This window comes from Entelurus aequoreus, linkage group LG26 (genome assembly GCF_033978785.1).
Source record: "Entelurus aequoreus isolate RoL-2023_Sb linkage group LG26, RoL_Eaeq_v1.1, whole genome shotgun sequence".
Classification (NCBI taxonomy): Eukaryota; Metazoa; Chordata; class Actinopteri; order Syngnathiformes; family Syngnathidae; genus Entelurus; species Entelurus aequoreus.
Genome location: NC_084756.1, coordinates 13,328,619 through 13,350,418, shown reverse-complemented (window position 1 = coordinate 13,350,418; position 21,800 = coordinate 13,328,619). Strand labels below are relative to the sequence as shown.

The 21,800-nt window shown below is 41.0% G+C and overlaps 1 protein-coding gene and 1 non-coding gene across 2 annotated transcripts in view; both read left to right on the top strand.

Moving 5' to 3' along the window:
* The window catches only part of LOC133643389 (casein kinase II subunit alpha), a 42,061-nt gene that overhangs the window by 8,362 nt on the left and 11,899 nt on the right, over positions 1 to 21,800 (top strand). Inside the window, exons 5-11 of the mRNA XM_062037934.1 lie at positions 337 to 387; positions 637 to 696; positions 783 to 866; positions 2,307 to 2,417; positions 2,852 to 2,953; positions 8,414 to 8,514; positions 14,571 to 14,719. Coding sequence (XP_061893918.1) covers positions 337 to 387; positions 637 to 696; positions 783 to 866; positions 2,307 to 2,417; positions 2,852 to 2,953; positions 8,414 to 8,514; positions 14,571 to 14,719 — 658 coding nt within the window. The remainder of the gene's footprint in view (positions 1 to 336; positions 388 to 636; positions 697 to 782; positions 867 to 2,306; positions 2,418 to 2,851; positions 2,954 to 8,413; positions 8,515 to 14,570; positions 14,720 to 21,800) is intronic.
* Positions 430 to 562, top strand: LOC133643663 (small nucleolar RNA SNORA57). The gene has a single exon (XR_009824721.1). It is a non-coding gene; the product is annotated as a small nucleolar RNA SNORA57 (small nucleolar RNA).

The following is a 21,800-nucleotide window of genomic DNA, read 5'->3' as shown; positions in this document are numbered from 1 at the left end:
AGAAATAGCACTCAAGATTACTGTAGTTTCTCTCATCACTCAGTAAGACTGTTAAGTAAGATGATTACTTGAGCACATTGCTAACGGTGTTCTCTGCCTGATTTGTATTAGTTTTCTCCTGTTTTGTACATTATACCAGATCACAACATAACTTATATAGAACAGGTCAAAACTTAGTCTTTATGAAACCACATACAGTAAATAGATTTTTGATATTTATTTTATTTTATACAGCGTGTCATTTCTGTTTCTACTTGGTCAAGCATTTCCAATTGACAACCTGTATCTGGTCACCTGTATCTGCAGTATTCTGAATACATTACTTTTGTTTTGCAGTCTCGGACACCTGCCTTGGTCTTTGAACACGTCAACAACACCGACTTCAAAGTGAGAAATTTGTTTTCTTTCCATTATTCATAAATTGTTAACCCTCCCTTCTTAGCACGCTTGTTTGTTTTGGTGTGTATGTAATGGAGGAATACTGTATTACAGTCCTGTGCGATGTCTTCAGTGCCGAAATGTCAACAGTCTTCTGGTTCTATCGTCAATCACTTGTGCATTCCATGCATGGTTGTTTTTGTACTGTTGTTATTAGGTTTAATATGGGCTACTGTATTACTTTGTTTTGCTTCTCAGCAATTGTACCAAACGCTGACAGATTACGACATCCGATTCTACATGCACGAGATTCTTAAGGTAAGTCTGTCTTGGATCGTTGACAACACAAATACTTTTTTTCAGCAAAACCTGTCTGTAAGTTGGTCTTTGGCTTGTCTTTGTAGGCTTTGGACTGTTGCCACAGTATGGGAATAATGCATCGAGATGTCAAGCCTCATAATGTAATGATTGATCATGAACACCGCAAGGCAAGTGCTTCAACACTTGGCACTGAATTATTTGTGAACCTAGATCAATGTTTAGTGATACACACATTTTTGGTTAATCCACTGAAGATTTAATGTACAAAGCAGGCATTTAAAAAAAATGTTAGATAAATAATTTGCTTTCATGCCTTTGAAGTGTCTTTACTGTGGTACATTGGCCAAAATATAACGTCACAGATTCACAATCCCTGTTTCTCTACCCAATGTGTGAATGTGGAGTGAATGAATGATGGGTTCTTAGTTCTCACTGTAAAGCGCTTTGAGTGTCTAGAAAAGCGCTATATACAGTAAATCTAATCCATCATTATTGTTGTTGGTATTACTATAGGCTTGTGTGTATGCAACATACATTGATTTCAGTGTTTTCCCGAGCTTTACAGCTTTGGGGAGGGGGGCGATCATATATTAACATAAACATAAGCACAGGCATGTTTGGGATCGGTACCGAATAGGGATGGGAATTGGTGAGATTTTCGATTCCACTTTTGATTCTGCTGAACAATTTGGTTCTTTATCGGTTCTTTTATCGATTCTTGTTTGGGAAGAAAATAAAATAATAAGGTGGATTAACATCAATTTTGTTTAGTTTAAAGGTAACATGATGGTGGACCTTACAAAGCCTACAGTGAGGTCTTAAGAGGCACATAACATATCAATCAATCAATGTTTACTTATATAGCCCTAAATCACGAGTGTCTCAAAGGGCTGCACAAGCCACAACTTGGAAAAAAATAACTTAAAAAAAATAAATATAAGAAATATTCTTCTTTTTAGTTTGCTAAGAAAAGAACAATGTATAGACTTGTTCTATTCTTAAATTGTTATTTGGCATTATGCCAGAAAAATAATTTGGCGACCCCCACCTTGTACTGTAGCGCAAACACATGCGCGCGCACACACACAAACACTAGAGTTAAATAGGACTAGATAGGTGAGAATTGTAGCTGCCTGCTAAGTGAAAAAATAAGTAATTGACGAGCAGGCATCTTTGATTTAATGTTTGTGCTTCCTAAAACCACAGAATGCTCAGACACTTTAGCCCCAGTTGCCATAAACTTGCAACTTAAAGACATGTGTCATCTATTTACTCATTCATATCTATGGCCAAAAGTTATACCGGGCGTTGAACGCATTGTATTATCATTATTCACAAGACTGTCCCCCCCTTAATGTGTACCGTGTGGAAAATCAGTACCGGTACATTGATGTACCATATCAAAGGTTTCATGTGGAAAAATCGTATTACGAATACATGTCATTTGATTTCCCAATTGGACAGTGGCATATGCCGGTTAATGTAAACTCTGTTGTCTACCTTCAAACTACTGATGGTCTGCCTAATGTTTTATTTTTATATGTACCCTTACAAACTTGTGTTTAGTTGCTCGTTGTCGCTAATACCTGAATGATTCTTGTCTGTAGCTACGTCTTATTGACTGGGGCCTGGCAGAATTTTACCACCCCGGACAGGAGTACAACGTCAGGGTTGCATCACGTTACTTCAAAGGACCTGAGCTCTTGGTGGACTATCAGGTACAACTCTCTTCTTCGGCTAAATAAATGTAGCTTGTGTATTCCACTTAGTGTGCAGATTTGTGTGAGACAGTACTTAGGTAATCAGGGAATGGAAGTGTGAACACGTTGGTGACAGTCTTGTGGTGGAAGTCGCTTGTTTTTGCAAACAATGCATTTGAAATAATGAACTGCACAGCGAAAGTTGTAGTTGCAATAATTTGCAGGTCACTATATCGTCGAGCACAATTTGTTATCGGCCCAGGCCTACTTACAAGAATTGGATATGATCAAATATAGATAGGTAACATGACGTTTGTCACACAGCTAGTTCGATTGCCAAATTCCACAGCAGTGCTGCTTTTGTACCTGATTATTGGCTATACGGCACTAAATGCATATGAAGGCCTTGCATTGCACTCCAAGCAGCTGCAAGATGGATGTGTGTGTTTCAGATGTATGACTACAGTCTAGATATGTGGAGCTTGGGATGTATGTTGGCCAGCATGATCTTCAGGAAAGAACCTTTCTTCCATGGCCACGACAACTATGACCAGGTAATCTTGTTTCACAGCTGACCCGAGGCTGCTTTCACGATCTTGTGGAGATGACCTGAAGTTAATTTCCAGAGCAATTTTTTGTTTGCTTCCGCAATCAAGGATTTTAAAACAGAACATTGCTCTTCACTGGAGGCTTTGTAGAAAAGAGGTGTTGATATTTGAATAATAATTGGCACTGCAAGGTTTACACTACCAAAAAACCCGCCCCCAACTGTTTATTTAGATATTTTTTTAAATGAATTGTAGTGTTTTTCAAAATCAGTCTTTAGAGTTCCCTTTCATGGTCATCTTTTTCTCCACATTTGCTTTTGTTCACTGTTTAACTTACTGATTTGCATTTTCAGTTTCATGTTTAAATGTTCAGCTTTGTGTAGAATGTTTGATAGGGCTAGGAGTTGCTAGAGATGGGTATTGTTTACATTTTGACCCATGCCAGTACCAAATTGGTGCTTTTGAAATGATACTGGGGCTTAAAGGGGAACTGCACTTTTTTAAAAATTTTGCATATGGTTCACAATCATGAGAGACAAGACATTTTTATAAAAGACAGTATTTTTTTATGCATACTTAATCGTTAATAAACGTAAATAAAAGTTTACAATGGGAGGTCCTATAATCTGCTCATAAAGCCCTCTAAATAACCATCCAAAAACTGCCAACAGTACTCCATTGACAATTCGTGACCTGAACATTAACTAAGTATTAGTGATGTTATTATAAAGTCTGGTGTATACTCTCGCGTCATGTAACTTGCGTAAGCGACGCCGTCTTGGCCCCTCCCCCTGTATATCTTCCGGCAAGCCTTGCGACGCCTCCCAAAAATCCTAGGTTTGCATCTGCGGCGACGCAGACCGCACAGCTGTGATTGGTCAGTTTTTGCAGACAAGGCTCCCCGACCACAGGAGAGCAGAGTTTGTGTTTCAAATGCACAAACTATTGCATGAAATAAAACAACAGTGATTAAACATTTACATGACAACGAATATTATGTACTTTATAGCTTGATGCGCTCTAAAAATAATTACTGAATGTGTAATTTTTTTGTCTTATTGTGTTGCTGATGCATCTAGAAGAAAGTCACAAAATATGACACTCTTAACTTTTATTGCCATACATCGATAACGCATGATCATACACTTTACCACCAGTATGTTATTACAATAGATATTTATTATCTATTATGTTAGATCCACTATGGACTGGACTCTCACAATACTATGCTAGATCCACTCGACGTCCATTGCACCGGTCGCCCAGCGGGGGTCCCCACATTTGCAGTCCCCTCCAAGGTTTTTCATTGTCATCCCATTGGGTTGAGTTTTTTCTTGCCCTGATGTGGGATCTGAGCCGAGGATGTCGTTGTGGCTTGTGCAGCCCTTTGAGACACTCGTGATTTAGGGCTATATAAGTAAACTTTGATTTATTGATTGATTGATATTTAACAGTTTTGTTTATTTACAATTACATAGGTCGCTCTTGTCCCATGTCCCGAATGGCCGACAAGGATTGCAAATAATAATAATAGCATCCTCTGCCACAACTCGTTCAGAAGTTGCAAAGTCCATCTTCACGAACGTATTTTCCTCTGGTTTAGGAATAAAATGTCCATTAAAGGCCTACTGAAATGACATTTTTTTATTTAAACGGGGATAGCAGATCCATTCTATGTGTCATACTTGATCATTTCGCGATACTACCATATTTTTGCTGAAAGGATTTAGTAGAGAACATCGACGATAAAGTTCGCAACTTTTGGTCGCTGATAAAAAAGCCTTGCCTGTATCGGAAGTAGCGTGACGTCGCAGGTTGAAAGGCTCCTCACCAGCAGCGAGAGCGATTCGGACCGAGAAAGCGACGATTACCCTATTAATTTGAGCGAGGATGAAAGATTTGTGGATGAGGAACGTGAGAGTGAAGGACTAGAGTGCAGTGCAGGACGTATTTTTTTTCGCTCTGACCGTAACTTAGGTACAAGGGCTCATTGGATTCCACACTTTCTTCTTTTTCTATTGTGGATCTCGGATTTGTATTTTAAACCACCTCGGATACTACATCCTCTTGAAAATGAGTGTCGAGAACGCGAAATGGACATTCACAGTGACTTTTATCTCCACGACAATACATCGGCGAAGCACTTTAGCTACGCAGCTAACGTGATAGCATCGGGCTTAACTGCAGATAGAAACAAAAGAAATAAACCCCTGACTGGAAGGATAGACATAAAATCAACAATACTATTAAACCATGGACATGTAACTACACGGTTAATGCTTTCCAGCCTGGCGAAGCTTAACAATGCTGTTGCTAACGACGCCATTGAAGCTAACTTAGCTACGGGACCTCACAGAGCTATGCTAAAAACATTATCTCTCCACCTACGCCAGCCAGCCCTCATCTGCTCATCAACATCCGTGCTCACCTGCGTTCCAGCGATCGACGGAGCGACGAAGGACTTCACCCGATCATCGATGCGGCTAGCGTCGGATAGCGTGTCTGCTATCCAAGTCAAAGTCCTCCTGGTTGTGTTGCTGCAGCCAGCCGCTAATACACCGATCCCACATACAGCTTCCTTCTTTGCAGTCTTCATTGTTCATTAAACAAATTGCAAAAGATTCACCAACACAGATCTCCAGAATACTGTGGAATTTTGTGATGAAAACAGAGCTTTTTGTATAGGATTCAATGTTGTCCACCGTTTCAACGATTGACGTCACGCGCATACGTCATCATACATAGACATTTTCAACCGGAAGTTTCGCGGGAAATTTAAAATTGCACTTTATAAGTTAACCCGGCCGTATTGCATATGTTGCAATGTTAAGATTTCATCATTGATATATAAACTATCAGACTGCGTGGTCGGTAGTAATGGGTTTCAGTGGGCCTTTAAAAGTAAACTGAAGATTCTCAAGGATGAGTTCCAGTGTAGACAAAGATGTCGATGTTGTGGTTGTCACCACTCTTCATAAGAAAGTACATATCTGGTCTATGACAGCTGTGCTTGCTCTTTCAGGACACACTGCTGAGAATTACACGTCTGGCGCCACCCCCCACAGAAAATCTATAATTTAAACAAGACGCTGTCAGAAGGGACTCAAGCTACGTGACACGAGAGTATGTCCCAGCCTTTAGCACTAACGCAGACAAACTATTTTTAGCGGCGCCATAATCAGAGCGTGAACGAGCTTGTTGCCGCTATGTTGACGTCATAGGCTGGTGAGCCTCTGCCTCGCCTCGGTGCTCATGAAAGTTAATTCTAGAATCATAAATAATGCCTCTCACCTTTTAATAATAGAAGGACGAGGACATAATCCGTCAAGTTGGTCAACTTTGGTATCCAATTTAGATCCGGAAATGGTGAGAAAGAAACGAAAAGACGCTTGGTTCCCCCCACCTCTTTTCTTCGCATGGATTATGTGTCATTCATCATCTAAACGGGAAGATATGAACATCCCATCAGTCGGCATTCTAATGACAGCAGACATTACACAGTAAGTGATGTTTTATTATGTTTGTTGGCGCTCATGAAGTCTGTAGTCCGTAATAATCAGTGATGCGGTTGAAGAACAAAGCGAAAGTTGTGATGCATTTTTTTAAATGAATGCCCTGCGTATGCTTAAAATGAGCAAACTACATAAATATTAAATGTTGTCATAAATGTGCCAGTGACTAAACTACATATATACTTAAAGTGTGTATATAAAACCTTGGTGGAGGTGTTTGGATGTTTTTAAGCACTTTATAGGCAAAACAAAGTGACTTCTATAGGCTCTATTGTAAACTGACTTTTGCTTGCAATAATTACGTGTGCATAAAAAAGAAAAACCTAGGCATGCTTGTCTTACATAATCATTGTGAATGATAGGCAACATTCCAAAAAAAAAGGTGCAGTTCCCCTTTTATCCGTGCGCAAACCTATACTTGGAAAAATGGAAAACACAAAACAAAGCCTTTTTTTGTTGTGACAGAATTTTGTGACATTCAAGAGGAACATTCTAATATTCTAAATACTTCAAAATAGAAATAAAAGTCATACATTAACAAATTGTGATAATTATTGCAGCAAAACCAACCACAACAATACAGAACACAGAGAATGTGCTTGTATTGTAATGCAGATTACTATAATTTTGAGGTTTGTGAATGCATTCTGATACTAAACTTGGTATCGACACCGCCAATTTATGTATCGATCTGCCCTCTTACATGTCGTGTACGGACTGGGACAATGCTGACACACCAACAGTCGAAGTCTAATTAATCTACTTGTTAATTTCATGGTAATAACTGCTTGTTTTCTTCTGTGACGTGCTTCCATCTACACCTCAGTTTTACTATGCACTTATTTATTCGGTTGTTTAAAGTTAGATTATTTGTAAGCTCAGCTATTAACATGCCTACTCCTGGCTTGTGCTCAGTGTGTAACACGTTAAGCCTCGTCTTCCTGTGATAATGATACTTAAGATACTAAGAAAGGCAGTTCATTTTCCGTAATAGAGGTGATTAATATTAGCTTACACATAATTATCTAGCCAATGAGCACATGTCGCAGGTGGCTCAACCTGCATTCATTCATGGATCGGAGTGACTCAGCGGGTGGAGCGGCTGTCCAGAAACTTGAGGGCTCCTGGTTGGATTCCAGCCTCCGCTATCCGTTGTGTCCCTCAGGCTAGATACTTCACCCACCTTGCTACCAGTGCCGCCCAAACTGGTATTAACGAGCTTACCACCAATGAATGTATGTTTTTTTCAATGTTAAGCACAATTGTGAACTAACTGTCATTCATTTATTTACTACCAAAATAAGACGCCAATAGCTACTTCTTTTTGTTCTCTGTTTATCACCATTTATGTCGTCACCAGTCCCATTACGGACCCGAGTATTGGTGCCCATCTCTAACTCGGAGCACCTAAAGTCACCGCAATAAGGCTTTGTGAAAAAGAGTCCAGCAGCCATCATTGTTCCTATGACCAATACACTCGCACTGCTGCTGCAATAGACCCCAATCGTTCACCTGTCAGCTGCCTGCCAATTAAATTTTGGGATTATTGCATCACAAGTGTGAAGTGCCCTAGCACCACCCAGATTATTTACATAGTAACACACAGGCAGTCTTTTCTGCACATCAAAACGTGTAACAATTGCAGATAGGACGTGTATAAGAACATCATCTGGCAGGCTACAAGAGTCTCATTTTGTAACACAAAAAGTATAAATAATCCAAACCAACAAATTGATTTTGCTGAACTTGTGCCGTTCTCTTCATGAACTCCCTTGCAACCTACTCTAAACAGTATCTAAGTTTTACTTCTATAGCAACAAAGCGACAAAATGCTTGCTGAAACTTTGGTTAATATGCCAAATATATAACAATACAACAGCCTTTCTATCGTCATATATCTGATCCAGAGTTAATATTCAGTTTTTTTAAAGTTCTGACTTTGTTGTCTTTGTAGCTGGTGAGAATAGCCAAGGTTTTAGGAACAGAAGACCTCTACGACTACATCGATAAGTACAACATTGAGCTGGAACCTCGCTTCAATGATATACTTGGAAGGTGAGTGGCTTTTCTTTACCCCGCACATACACGATATTGCCAAAAGTATTTGGCCACCTGCCTTGACTCACATATGAACTTGAAGTGCCATCCCATTCCTAACCCATAGGATTCAATATGATGTCGGTCCACCTTTTGCAGCTATTACAGCTTCAACTCTTCTGGGAAGGCTGTCCACAAGGTTGCAGAGTGTGTTTATAGGAATTTTCGACCATTCTTCCAAAAGCGCATTGGTGAGGTCACACACTGATGTTGGTCGAGAAGGCCTGGCTCTCAGTCTCCGTTCTAATTCCTCCCAAAGGTGTTCTATCGGGGTCAGGTCAGGACTCTGTGCAGGCCAGTCAAGTTCATCCACACCAAACTCTGTCATCCATGTCTTTATGGACCTTGCTCGTGTTGGAAGAGGAAGGGGCCCGCTCCAAACTGTTCCCACAAGGTTGGGAGCATGGAATTGTCCAAAATGTTTTGGTATCCTGGAGCATTCAAAGTTCCTTTCACTGGAACTAAGGGGCCAAGCCCAACTCCTGAAAAACAATCCCACACCATAATTCCTCCTCCACCAAATGTCACACTCGGCACAATGCAGTCCGAGATGTACCGTTCTCCTGGCAACCTCCAAACCCAGACTGGTCCATCACATTGCCAGATGGAAAAGTGTGATTCATCACTTCAGAGAAGGCGTCTCCACTGCTCTAGAGTCCAGTGGTGACGTGCTTTATACCACTGCATCCCACACTTTGCATTGGACTTGGTGATGTATGGCTTAGATGCAGCTGCTCGGCCATGGAAACCCATTCCATTAAGCTCTCTGCGTACTGTAGGTGGGTTAATCGGAAGGTCACATGAAGTTTGGAGCTCTGTAGCAACTGACTGTGCAGAAAGTCGGCAACCTCTTTGCACTATGCACTTCAGCATCCGCTGACCCCTCTCTGACAGTTTATGTGGCCTACCACTTTGCGGCTGAGTTGCTGTTGTTCCCAAACTCTTCCATGTTCCTATAATTGACTTTGGAATATTTAGGAGTGGGGACATTTCATGACTGGATTTGTTGCACAGGTGGCATCCTATGACAGTTCCATGCTGGAAATCACTGAGAGCGGCCCATTCTTTCACAAATGTTTGTAGAAACAGTCTCCATGCCTAAGTGCTTGATGTTATACACCTGTGGCCGGGCCAAGTGATTAGGACACCTGATTCTGTTAATTTGGATGGGTGGCCAAATACTTTTGGCAATATAGTGTATGTCTTTCAAGAAAAGATCTGCAGTACAAATTTAATTTCCAGCAAACAATATTCATGTGAAAAATAAGTATTTATGTACACTATATGCAGGCAAAAATGTAAAAAGAAGTGTCGACCTGACACAGATGTTTTTTTTCCTATGTTTTAACGAATCAGTTTGGAGCGTGTATGTGTGGTGCTGATCACACGTTGTGAGGAGAAGTCGGGCCAATGAATATGGACGGAATTGCATGATTGTCCAATAAAAAGGAAATCTACTGTTAAACGCGGAACATCACAACAATTGACATACCGTTTTTTCCGGAGTATAAGTCGCTCCGGAGTATAAGTCGCACCGGCCGAAAATGCATAATAAAGAAGGCAAAAAACAACTAAATAAATAATATTATTTGATATTTTACGGTAATGTGTTAATAATTTCACACATAAGTCGCTCCTGAGTATAAATCGCACCCCCGGCCAAACTATGAAAAAAACTGCGATTTATAGTCTGAAAAATACGGTACACTACATTGCCAAAAGTATTTGGCCACCCATCCAAATGATCAGAATCAGGTGTCCTAATCACTAACCCACGTACAGTGCGCAGAGAGCTTCATGGAATGGGTTTCCATGGCCGAGCAGCTGCTTCTAAGCCATACATCAACAAGTCCAATGAAAAGCATGGGATGCAGTGGTATAAAGCACGTCGCCACTGGACTCTAGAGCAGTGGAGACGCGTTCTGTGGAGTGATGAATTAAACTTTTCCATCTGGCAATCTGATGGGACGAGTCTGGGTTTGGAGGTTGCCAGGAGAACGGTAAATTTCGGACTGCATCGTGCCGAGTGTGGAATTTGGTGGAGGAGGAATTATGGTGTGGGGTTGTTTTTCATGAGTTGGTCTTGGCCCCTTAGTTCCAGTGAAAGGAACTTTGAATGCTCCAGGATACCGAAACATTTTGGACAATTCCATGCTCCCAACCTTGTGGGAACAGTTTGGAGCGGGCCCCTTCCTCTTCCAACATGACTGTGCACCAGTGCACAAAGCAAGGTCCATAGAGACATGCATGACAAAGTCTGGTGTGGATGAACTTGACTGGCCTGCACAGAGTCCTGACCTGAACCCAATATAACACCTTTGGGAGGAATTAGAACGGAGACTGAGAGCCAGGCCTTCTCGACCAACATCAGTGTGTGACCTCACCAATGCGCTTTTGGAAGAATTGTCGAAAATTCCTATAAACACACTCTGCAACCTTGTGGACAGCCTTCCCAGAAGAGTTGAAGCTGTAGTCGCTGCAAAAGGGGGACCGACATCATATTGAACCCTATGGGTTAGGAATGGGATGGCACTTCAAGTTCATATGTGAGTCAAGGCAGGTGGCCAAATACTTTTGGCAAAATAGTGTACATGTGACTGACATTCTGTCATCGTGAGGGGAAGGAATGTTTGTCTGCGGAAATCATGTGCCATTCGTCCTTGACACACTCACATGCCCCCTGCTGAAGTAAACAAAGTTGAAACAGCGGCTAAGTCTGTGAACAAACCACAAAGCTAATGCTAGCCAGGACAACCCATACACCCGCAACACTTCTCACCTGTAGCTTAACTGATAACTATTATTGGTGGATTTTTGGGATATAAATAGGGATGTGCCAATTGATCAGCCACCGATCGTATTGGTCAAATGTTGTTAAAAAAGTACTGTATGTGATCAGCCGTTGCCGATTAAAGCTTTTTTGTTAATGCTGATCCTCTCTGACGAACAAGTAGCTAGCGGATAATTATGTGTCTCAATACACAGTGTGGAGTCGCTCTCCTAAACTAATAACTATCACCTCCATTATAGCCTGCATTTCTAATCTTTTTTTACCATTATCAAGTATTGTCACTGGAGGACGAGGCTAAACATGTTACACACCGAGAGCAAGCCAGAAGCAGGCATGCTAAAAGCTAAGCTAAGCAAGCTTGAAACAAAACGGGAAAAAAAATAGTGCTTAGTGAAGTTTAAGTGTAGATGCACACACGTTACAGCAGAAAGTAAGCAGTTATTAACATGACACTAACAAGTAGATTAATAAGTGTTAGAGAGAAGATAGCATGACAACTGTTGGTGTGTCAACATTGTCACAGTCAGTACACAACATAAATTGATGGTGTCGATACCAAGGGTAGTATCAGTATATGATTGATACTGGAGGGACCAAAAAAACTCACAACCTACCGATCTCAGGGGGGACACTCTAACCACTAGGCCACTGAGTAGGGCAAAAACCAAAGGATTTATTTGAGTACAAACCCCGTTTCCATATGAGTTGGAAAATTGTGTTAGATGTAAATATAAACGGAATACAATGATTTGCAAATCATTTTCAACCCATATTCAGTTGAATATGCTACAAAGACAACATATTTGATGTTCAAACTGATAAAAAAATGTTTTTTTTGCAAATGATCATTAACTTTAGAATTTGATGCCAGCAACACGCGACAAAGAAGTTGGGAAACGTGGCAATAAATACTGATAAAGTTGAGGAATGCTCATCAAACACTTATTTGGAACATCCCACAGGTGAACAGGCAAATTGGGAACAGGTGGGTGCCATGATTGGGTATAAAAGTAGATTCCATGAAATGCTCAGTCATTCACCAACAAGGATGGGGCGAGGGTCACCACTTTGTCAACAAATGCGTGATCAAATTGTTGAACAGTTTAAGAAAAACCTTTCTCAACCAGCTATTGCAAGGAATTTAGGGATTTCACCATCTACGGTCCGTAATATCATCAAAGCGTTCAGAGAATCTGGAGAAATCACTGCACGTAAGCAGCTAAGCCCGTGACCTTCAATCCCTCAGGATGGACTGCATCAACAAGCGACATCAGTGTGTAAAGGATATCACCACATGGGCTCAGGAACACTTCATAAACCCACTGTCAGTAACTACAGTTGGTCGCTACATCTGTAAGTGCAAGTTAAAACTCTCCTATGCAAGGCGAAAACCGTTTATCAACAACACCCAGAAACGCCGTCGGCTTCGCTGGGCCTGAGCTCATCTAAGATGGACTGATACAAAGTGGAAAAGTGTTCTGTGGTCTGACGAGTCCACATTTCAAATTGTTTTTGGAAACTGTGGACGTCGTGTCCTCTGGACCAAAGAGGAAAAGAACCATCCGGATTGTTATAGGCGCAAAGTTGAAAAGCCAGCATCTGTGATGGTATGGGGGTGTATTAGTGCCCAAGACATGGGTAACTTACACATCTGTGAAGGCACCATTAATGCTGAAAGGTACATACAGGTTTTGGAGCAACATATGTTGTCATCCAAGCAACGTTACCATGGACGCCCCTGCTTATTTCAGCAAGACAATGCCAAGCCACGTGTTACATCAACGTGGCTTCATAGTAAAAGAGTGCGAGTACTAGACTGGCCTGCCTGTAGTCCAGACCTGTCTCCCATTGAAAATGTGTGGCGCATTATGAAGCCTAAAATAGCACAAGGGAGACCCCCGGACTGTTGAACAACTTAAGCTGTACATCAAGCAAGAATGGGAAAGAATTCCACCTGAGAAGCTTAAAAAATGTGTCTCCTCAGTTCCCAAACGTTTACTGAGTGTTGTTAAAAGGAAAGGCCATGTAACACAGTGGTGAACATGCCCTTTCCCAACTACTTTGGCATGTGTTGCAGCCATGAAATTCTAAGTTAATTATTATTTGCAAAAAAAACCCAAAGTTTATGAGTTTGAACATCAAATATCTTGTCTTTGTAGTGCATTCAATTGAATATGGGTTGAAAAGGATTTGCAAATCATTGTATTCCATTTATATTTACATCCAACACAATTTCCCAACTCATATGGAAATGGGGTTTGTAGTAGATAGTATTTTTTGATTTTATTTAGTTGTTGTGTACTATTGACTTTGGCTTGATCACCACAATTGTATGTTATAAAAAATAATATGAACTAGCTGCTCTTTTTTGTATTGAATATATATGTGTATATATATATATATATATATATATATATATATGTGTGTGTATATATATATATATATATATATATATATATATATATATATATATATATATATATATATATATATATATATATATATATGTATATATATATATATATATATATATATATATAAGGTATATATGTATATATATATATATATATATATATATATATATATATATATATATATATATATATATAAGGTATATATGTATATATATATATATATATATATATATATATATATATATATATATATATATATATATATATATATATATATATATATATATATATAAAATGTGTATATTTCATCTGTTATTATATACTATGGTACATTTTTGGTCTACTTTTTACATAGTTTTTCGCCCTCTTTTATGCCCTTATGTGCATTATCCTTTCCATCCTTTGTAATTGAGCTACTGTGTGGAACATTTTCCCTTGTGGATTAATAAAATTTGTCTAAGTCTAATATTGGGTTGACGTTGTTAAACTGTCAATAGCACTCACCATAAACACATAGAAAATGTACAGCTAATACATGTCGATATATATTGGTATACAAACATCGGTATTAGTATTGGCTGATCTCACTCATGGATGATCAGAGTCAGTAGCATAACATCCCTAGTTTTCTGGTATTTTGGGGTGTTAAAAAGAAATGTGCAATGTACACCGAACTGAAAACTGTGTGCCAAAACCGTGTCAAGGTCAAACTGTGGATTTAGTGAAGCGTTCCTCCCCTAGTAGAGAATGCCATGAAAATAAATGGCTTCTACCCAACATTGAATATCTTCTTTGTTGTTGTCCTTCAGGCATTCTCGTAAGCGGTGGGAGCGTTTTGTTCACATTGAAAACCAGCATCTGGTCAGCCCTGAAGCCCTGGATTTCCTGGATAAACTGTTGCGCTACGATCACCAGGCCCGGCTGACTGCCCGCGAGGCCATGGAGCACCCGTACTTCTGTAAGCTCCCACATGCCGTCATTCAATGAGGAGTTGAAATGATTGGACTACTTTTAGCCCTAACCTGCTGCATCCAAAGAGGGTTCTTGTTTGTGTGCACTTGTTTTGTTGACACATGTGGCAGACCAGCTCATCACTGATATGACTAATTTGCAGTCTTTCCCAAGTACAGTGGTGCCTCGGTTAACGAATATCCAAGGCAATGACAAAAACGTTGCCAAAATGTTGCCTTGGTTATGGTTAGCGTTTATTTGTCTCTTAGCGGCCAATAATGTGCGTAATAGTCTATTTTACTTCTGGTGTGTTGACAATAAGGCTTGGTTACCCAGCAATCATGAATCACACGCCCAACACCAATTATCTCCACCTCCTCTTTCCGTTTTTTACTCCACCCTTCTGGTGTTTGTCTACAAGTGTTCACTGAAAGTTAAATGTTCATTTGTCCTTTCCATAAGCCATGTAGTTGTCTGTCATTGTTTTACGCATGTTAACTGTTGTAAAATAAAAGTGTTTTGTGTTAACATATTTGTTTGTGGAACGGATTATTTGGCGTTGCATGCTTTCCTATTGCTTCAGTTAATGCATGTTTGGCTTACTTCCGGAAATAATTGTCACCTTTAACTGAGGTACCACTGTATAAAGTTGCAAGAAAAAGTATGTGAACCCTTTGGAATGACTTGGATTTAGGCATAAATTGGTCATAAAATGTTTTTTAATCGTCATCGAAGCCACAACAATAGACAAACGCAGTCTGCTTAAACTAACACCGCACAAAAAATGGTAGGTTTTCACCTTTTTATTGAACACATGTAAACATTCACAGTGCAGGGTGGAACAAGTATGTGAACCCCTAGGCTAATTTGATTGATTGATTGATTGAGACTTTTATTAGTAGGTTGCACAGTGAAGTACATATTCCGTACAATTGACGACTAAATGGTAACACCCGAATAAGTTTTTCAACTTGTTTAAGTCGGGGTCCACTTAAATTGATTCATGATACAGATATATACTATCAGATATATACTATCATCATAATACAGTCATCACACAAGATAATCACATTGAATTATTTACATTATTTACAATCAGGGGTGTGGGGGGGGGGGGGTAGGTAGGATATGGACAGCAAGTAATGGACATAGAGAGAGAGAGATCAGAAGGCATAAGAAAAAGTATCTGCATTTGATTGTTTACATTTGATTATTAGCAATCCGGGGAGGGTGTTAGTTTAGGGTTGTAGCTGCCTGGAGGTGAACTTTTATTGTGGTTTTGAAGGAGGATAGAGATGCCCTTTCTTTTATACCTGTTGGGAGCGCATTCCACATTGATGTGGCATAGAAAGAGAATGAGTTAAGACCTTTGTTAGATCGGAATCTGGGTTTAACGTGGTTAGTGGAGCTCCCCCTGGTGTTGTGGTTATGGCGGTCATTTACGTTAAGGAAGTAGTTTGACATGTACTTCGGTATCAGGGAAGTGTAGTGGATTTTATAGACTAGGCTCAGTGCAAGTTGTTTAACCCTGTCCTCCACCTTGAGCCAGCCCACTTTGGAGAAGTGGGTAGGAGTGAGGTGTGATCTGGGGTGGAGGTCTAGAAGTAACCTGACTAGCTTGTTCTGGGATGTTTGGAGTTTTTGGAGGTGCTAGGGTACCAGGAGGTGCATGCGTAATCGAAAAAGGGTTGAACGAGAGTTCCCGCCAGAATCCTTATGGTGCTTTTGGTGACCAGAGAGGAGATTCTGTAGAGAAATCTCGTTCGTTGGTTAACCTTTTTGATTACCTTGGTTGCCATTTTATCACAGGAAAGGTTAGCCTCTAGAATGGAACCTAGGTAGGTGACCTCATCTTTCCTGGTGATAACAATGTCACCCACTTTTATAGTGAAGTCATTGACTTTCTTAAGGTTGATGTGGGACCCAAACAGGATGGATTCTCCAAGAGCTGATTAGAGCCAGGACTCAGACACCATGGAGTCTAATCAATGTGACGAGATCATATGTGTTGGTCAAAGCTGCTCTACCCAATAAAAACACACAGCTGTGATAAGTGTACTGTTCTCAAGAAGCATTGCCTGATGTGAACTATGCTTACACACAAAAGAGCTCACAGAAGATCTACGATCAAGAATTGTAAGCTGGAAAAGGTTACAAAAGTATCTCTGAAAGCCTCGTTGTCCATGTGTCCAGACTGTCTACAAATGGAGAAAGTTCAGCACTGTTGCTACTTTCCCTAGGCGTGGTCGACCTGTAAAGATGACTGTGAGAGCACAGCGCAGAATGCTCAGTGAGGTGAAGAAGAATCCTAGAGTGTCAGCTAAAGACTTACAGAAATCTCTGGCACATGATGACATTATCGTTGACAAATCTACAATACGTAAAGCATCGAACAAGAATGGGGTTCATGGGAGGACACCACGGAGGAAGCCACTGCTGTCCGGAAAAAAAACATTTCTGCGCATTTGAAGTTTGCAAAAGAGCGCCAGGGGGTTCCACAGCACTACTGGCAAAATATTCTGTGGAGCGATTTAATCAAAATTTAGTTGTTGGGAAGGAACACACAATATGTGTGGAGGAAAAAAGACACAGCACACCAACATCAAGACCTCATCCCAACTGTGAAACACGGTTGAGGCGGCATCATGGTTTGGGGCTGCCTCAGGGCCTGGATGGATTGCTTTCATCGATGGGAAAAAGGAATTACCAAGTTCATCAAGACATTTTGCAGGAAAACAAAAACATCTTTCCGCCAACTGAAGCTCAACATAGGATGGGTAATGCAACAGGACATCAACCCCAAGCATAGAAGTAAATCAACAGAATGGCTTCAACAGAAGAAAATACGCCTTCTGGAGTGGCCCAGTCAGAGTCCTGACCATACTTGCCAACCCTCCTGAAGTTCCTGGGAGACTCCCGAATTTCTCCCGATTTCCACCCGGCCAACAATATTGGGGGCGTGCCTTAACGGCACTGCCAATAGCGTCCTCTCTCACCTGAAACCTTCACCCCTTAACAGCCGCATGCTGTCCAGGCTAGAGATGCGCGGATAGGCAATTATTTCATCCGCAACCGCATCACAAAAGTCGCCATCCACCCGCCATCCACCCGAACTAACATTTTATCAAAACCGCCCACCACCCGCCACCCACCCGTTGTTATATATCTAATATAGACGATGCAAGGCATTAGTGAGGTTAGAAAGCTTTTGCCTGTTAAAGAAAGGAGACTGATCCAATGCAGCAGAGACATTCAATGCGTGCCACGCATTGAATGTCTCTTGGCCACGCATTAGAGGCTAAGAGATATGAATGCGTGATAATATTATTTATCATTATTATAATATTATTGTCATTTCCATTAACAAAGTGTTGACTATTGTTATTTTTTTCACCTGGTCTTCAGTATTCCCTTTTTTAGTTTGTCGCGTACCACGTTTGCTGCCGGCGTTGCCATCTTTTTATTTTTTTCTTCTTCTCCTGTTGTGCTGTGCTTTGTCACGCCAAATGTATTCCCCCTACAAAAACCTCCCCCCCCCCATTTACTTCCGTGGTCATGTTTCCTCTTACGTCATTGACAGCGATCAATAGCACTTCGGCTTTGACTGCCCGTCGCTGGACGGATACTTCGTCTTTGACAGCTGCTGGAATGTGAAGAAATCGATTATTGTTTTTTTTTTGTACAGGCGCGAAACAGGACAGTCGTGTGCCGGTTAAGGACCCGCGGCAACTTTGTGACTTTATTGGACGCAGGGGGGGAAGAAATTTGGCGTGACAGCTGCAGCAGTACCTGAATAATTGCCTGTTTCAAAGAGTGCTGCTCGTTTTTCGTATGTGGGTAACAACATTTAACTATGTATATATATTTCCGAATTGGTTCAACCGCCACCCGCCCGAATCTATTTAAAATCTATTTTGTTCGTCATGCATCCGCCCGACCCGGGGATTATCCGCGGACTCCGCGGTTGTGTCCGCAAACCGCGCATCTCTAGTCCAGGCGTCCGCTTTTCCTCCATATAAACAGCGTGCCGGCCCAGTCACATAATAATGTAGCGTTGGACGGGTTTAACAATGGTATTTACTCGAAGATGTCAAGAAATGCTGACACGTCGTATGCTCTTTTAACTGGTTTAATGATAACGTTAATTTCGCAAGCACGCACGCACACACACACAAGTGAATGCAAGGCATAGTTGGTCAACAGCCATACATGTCAAACTGACGGTGGGCCGTATAAACAACTTTAACACTGTTACTAATATGCGCCACACTGTGAACCCACACCAAACAAGAATGACAAACACATTTCGGGAGAACATCTGCACCGTAACACAACAAACACAACAGAACAAATACCCAGAACCCCTTGCAGCACTAACTCTTCCGGGACGCTACAATAACATCTACGGCTTTTGGAGCTCAGTGCACAACTGCACACACAACAAGAAGGAGACGAAGCAGAAGAATGAAGAAGAGACAAGGCGACGACGAGTAAGAAGAAGAAATACGCTTGCAAGTTCCAAAATGATTGGAAAAAAGAATTTCATTTTATCCAGGACAGCTCGAAGGGGAAGGGGTATGCTGCTTGCACTTCAACCATGCCCCCCCCCCCCCCCCATTTACTTCCGTGGTCATGTTTCCTCTTACGTCATTGACAGCGATCAATAGCACTTCGGCTTTGACTGCCCGTCGCTGGACGGATACTTCGTCTTTGACAGCTGCTGGAATGTGAAGAAATCGATTATTGTTTTTTTTGTACAGGCGCGAAACAGGACAGTTGTGTGCCGGTTAAGGACCCGCGGCAACTTTGTGACTTTATTGGACGCAGACCCGGAAGTAAATGGGGGGGGGGGGGGGGGGGTTGTAGGGGGGGAAGAAATTTGGCGTGACAGCTGCAGCAGTACCTGATGAATAATTGCCTGTTTCAAAGAGTGCTGCTCGTTTTTCGTATGTGGGTAACAACATTTAACTATGTATATATATTTCCGAATTGGTTCAACCGCCACCCGCCCGAATCTATTTAAAATCTATTTTGTTCGTCATGCATCCGCCCGACCCGCGGATTATCCGCGGACTCCGCGGTTGTGTCCGCAAACCGCGCATCTCTAGTCCAGGCGTCCGCTTTTCCTCCATATAAACAGCGTGCCGGCCCAGTCGCATAATAATGTAGCGTTGGACGGGTTTAACAATGGTATTTACTCGAAGATGTCAAGAAATGCTGACACGTCGTATGATCTTTTAACTGGTTTAATGATAACGTTAATTTCGCAAGCACGCACGCACACACACACAAGTGAATGCAAGGCATAGTTGGTCAACAGCCATACATGTCAAACTGACGGTGACCGTATAAACAACTTTAACACTGTTACTAATATGCGCCACACTGTGAACCCACACCAAACAAGAATGACAAACACACTTCGGGAGAACATCTGCACCGTAACACAACAAACACAACAGAACAAATACCCAGAACCCCTTGCAGCACTAACTCTTCCGGGACGCTACAATAACATCTACGGCTTTTGGAGCTCAGTGCACAACTGCACACACAACAAGAAGGAGACGAAGCAGAAGAACGAAGAAGAGACAAGGCGACGACAAGTAAGAAGAAGAAATACTAGAAGAAATACGCTTGCAAGTTCCAAAATGATTGGAAAAAATAATTTCATTTCATCCAGGACAGCTCGAAGGGGAAGGGGTATGCTGCTTGCACTTCAACCATGTCCCCCCCCCAACAAGGCTACCCCCCGAATTCGGAGGTCTCAAGGTTGGCAAGTATGGTCCTGACCTCAACCCGATTGAGATGCAAGAGAGCGATTCACACCAGACATCCCAAGAATATTGCTGCACTGCAACAGTTTTGTGAAGAGGAGGTATATACACTATGTACATGACTATGCACATGTTGACTCCAAGAGTGTGCAAAACAGAATGAGAAAATATATATAGACTATAACCACATATAAATATATATAAAATATAATCACATATAAATATGTATACACTATAACCACATATAAACCTGTTTGATGCTTCGAAGAGTTGCTGGGGATCAATTTTGGTTCAGATCAGGTAGAGCAGGCCTGGGCAATTATTTTGACTCGGGGGGCCAAATTTAGAGAAAAAAAATTGTCTGGGGGCCGGTATATCTATTTTTTTAGAAAAACTAATATAAAACCTCACAATAAAGTCTGATTGAATGCTAGACATGTTATGATAGAATTTTAAATTTTTCTATGAACGATAAAACCCTGAATATTGAGAACATATGAACGTCACACCCCCTCTCAATCGACATGTTTTACAATCAAGCCAAATGCAACAAACACAGCGAAATATGAACTTGGAGGGTAAAAATACAAATAACATCTACAATCTGATATATCACTAAGCTTTAGAACTTTCTTGTAAAAATCTCCTTCCGCGTCTGTCCCTGACACTCACATTTCAGGCTGGCCGCTCTGGAAACACTCTGTGGAAACGCTCCCCACCCACACTGCTTGGTGCCTCGTCTGACCTGCTGTGACGTAGATTACCATAGTCACTAGTAGGGTTGTACGGTATACGGGTATTAGTATAGTACCGCGATACTAATGAATCATATTCGGTACCATACTGCCTCTGAAAAGTACCGGTCCGCCACACCCTAAGATTTTTTGTTAAAATAAAGCCAATAATGCAATTTTTCCCGGTCCCCTTTATTTAGAAAAGTACAGAAAAGTATCAAAATAATATTAGCATCGGGACAACACTAGTCACTAAAATATCATGCAAAAGCGCAGATTCCAACCATTGAAATACATTGTATAGATTGATTGATTGATTGATTGAGACTTTTATTAGTAGGTTGCACAGTGAAGTACATATTCCGTACAATTGACCACTAAATGGTAACACCCGAATAAGTTTTTCAACTTGTTTAAGTCGGGGTCCACTTAAATTGATTCATGATACAGATATATACTATCATATATACTATCATCATAATACAGTCATCACACAAGATAATCACATTGAATTATTTACATTATTTACAATCAGGAGTGTGGAGGGGGGGTGGGGTGGGGATATGGACATCAAGTA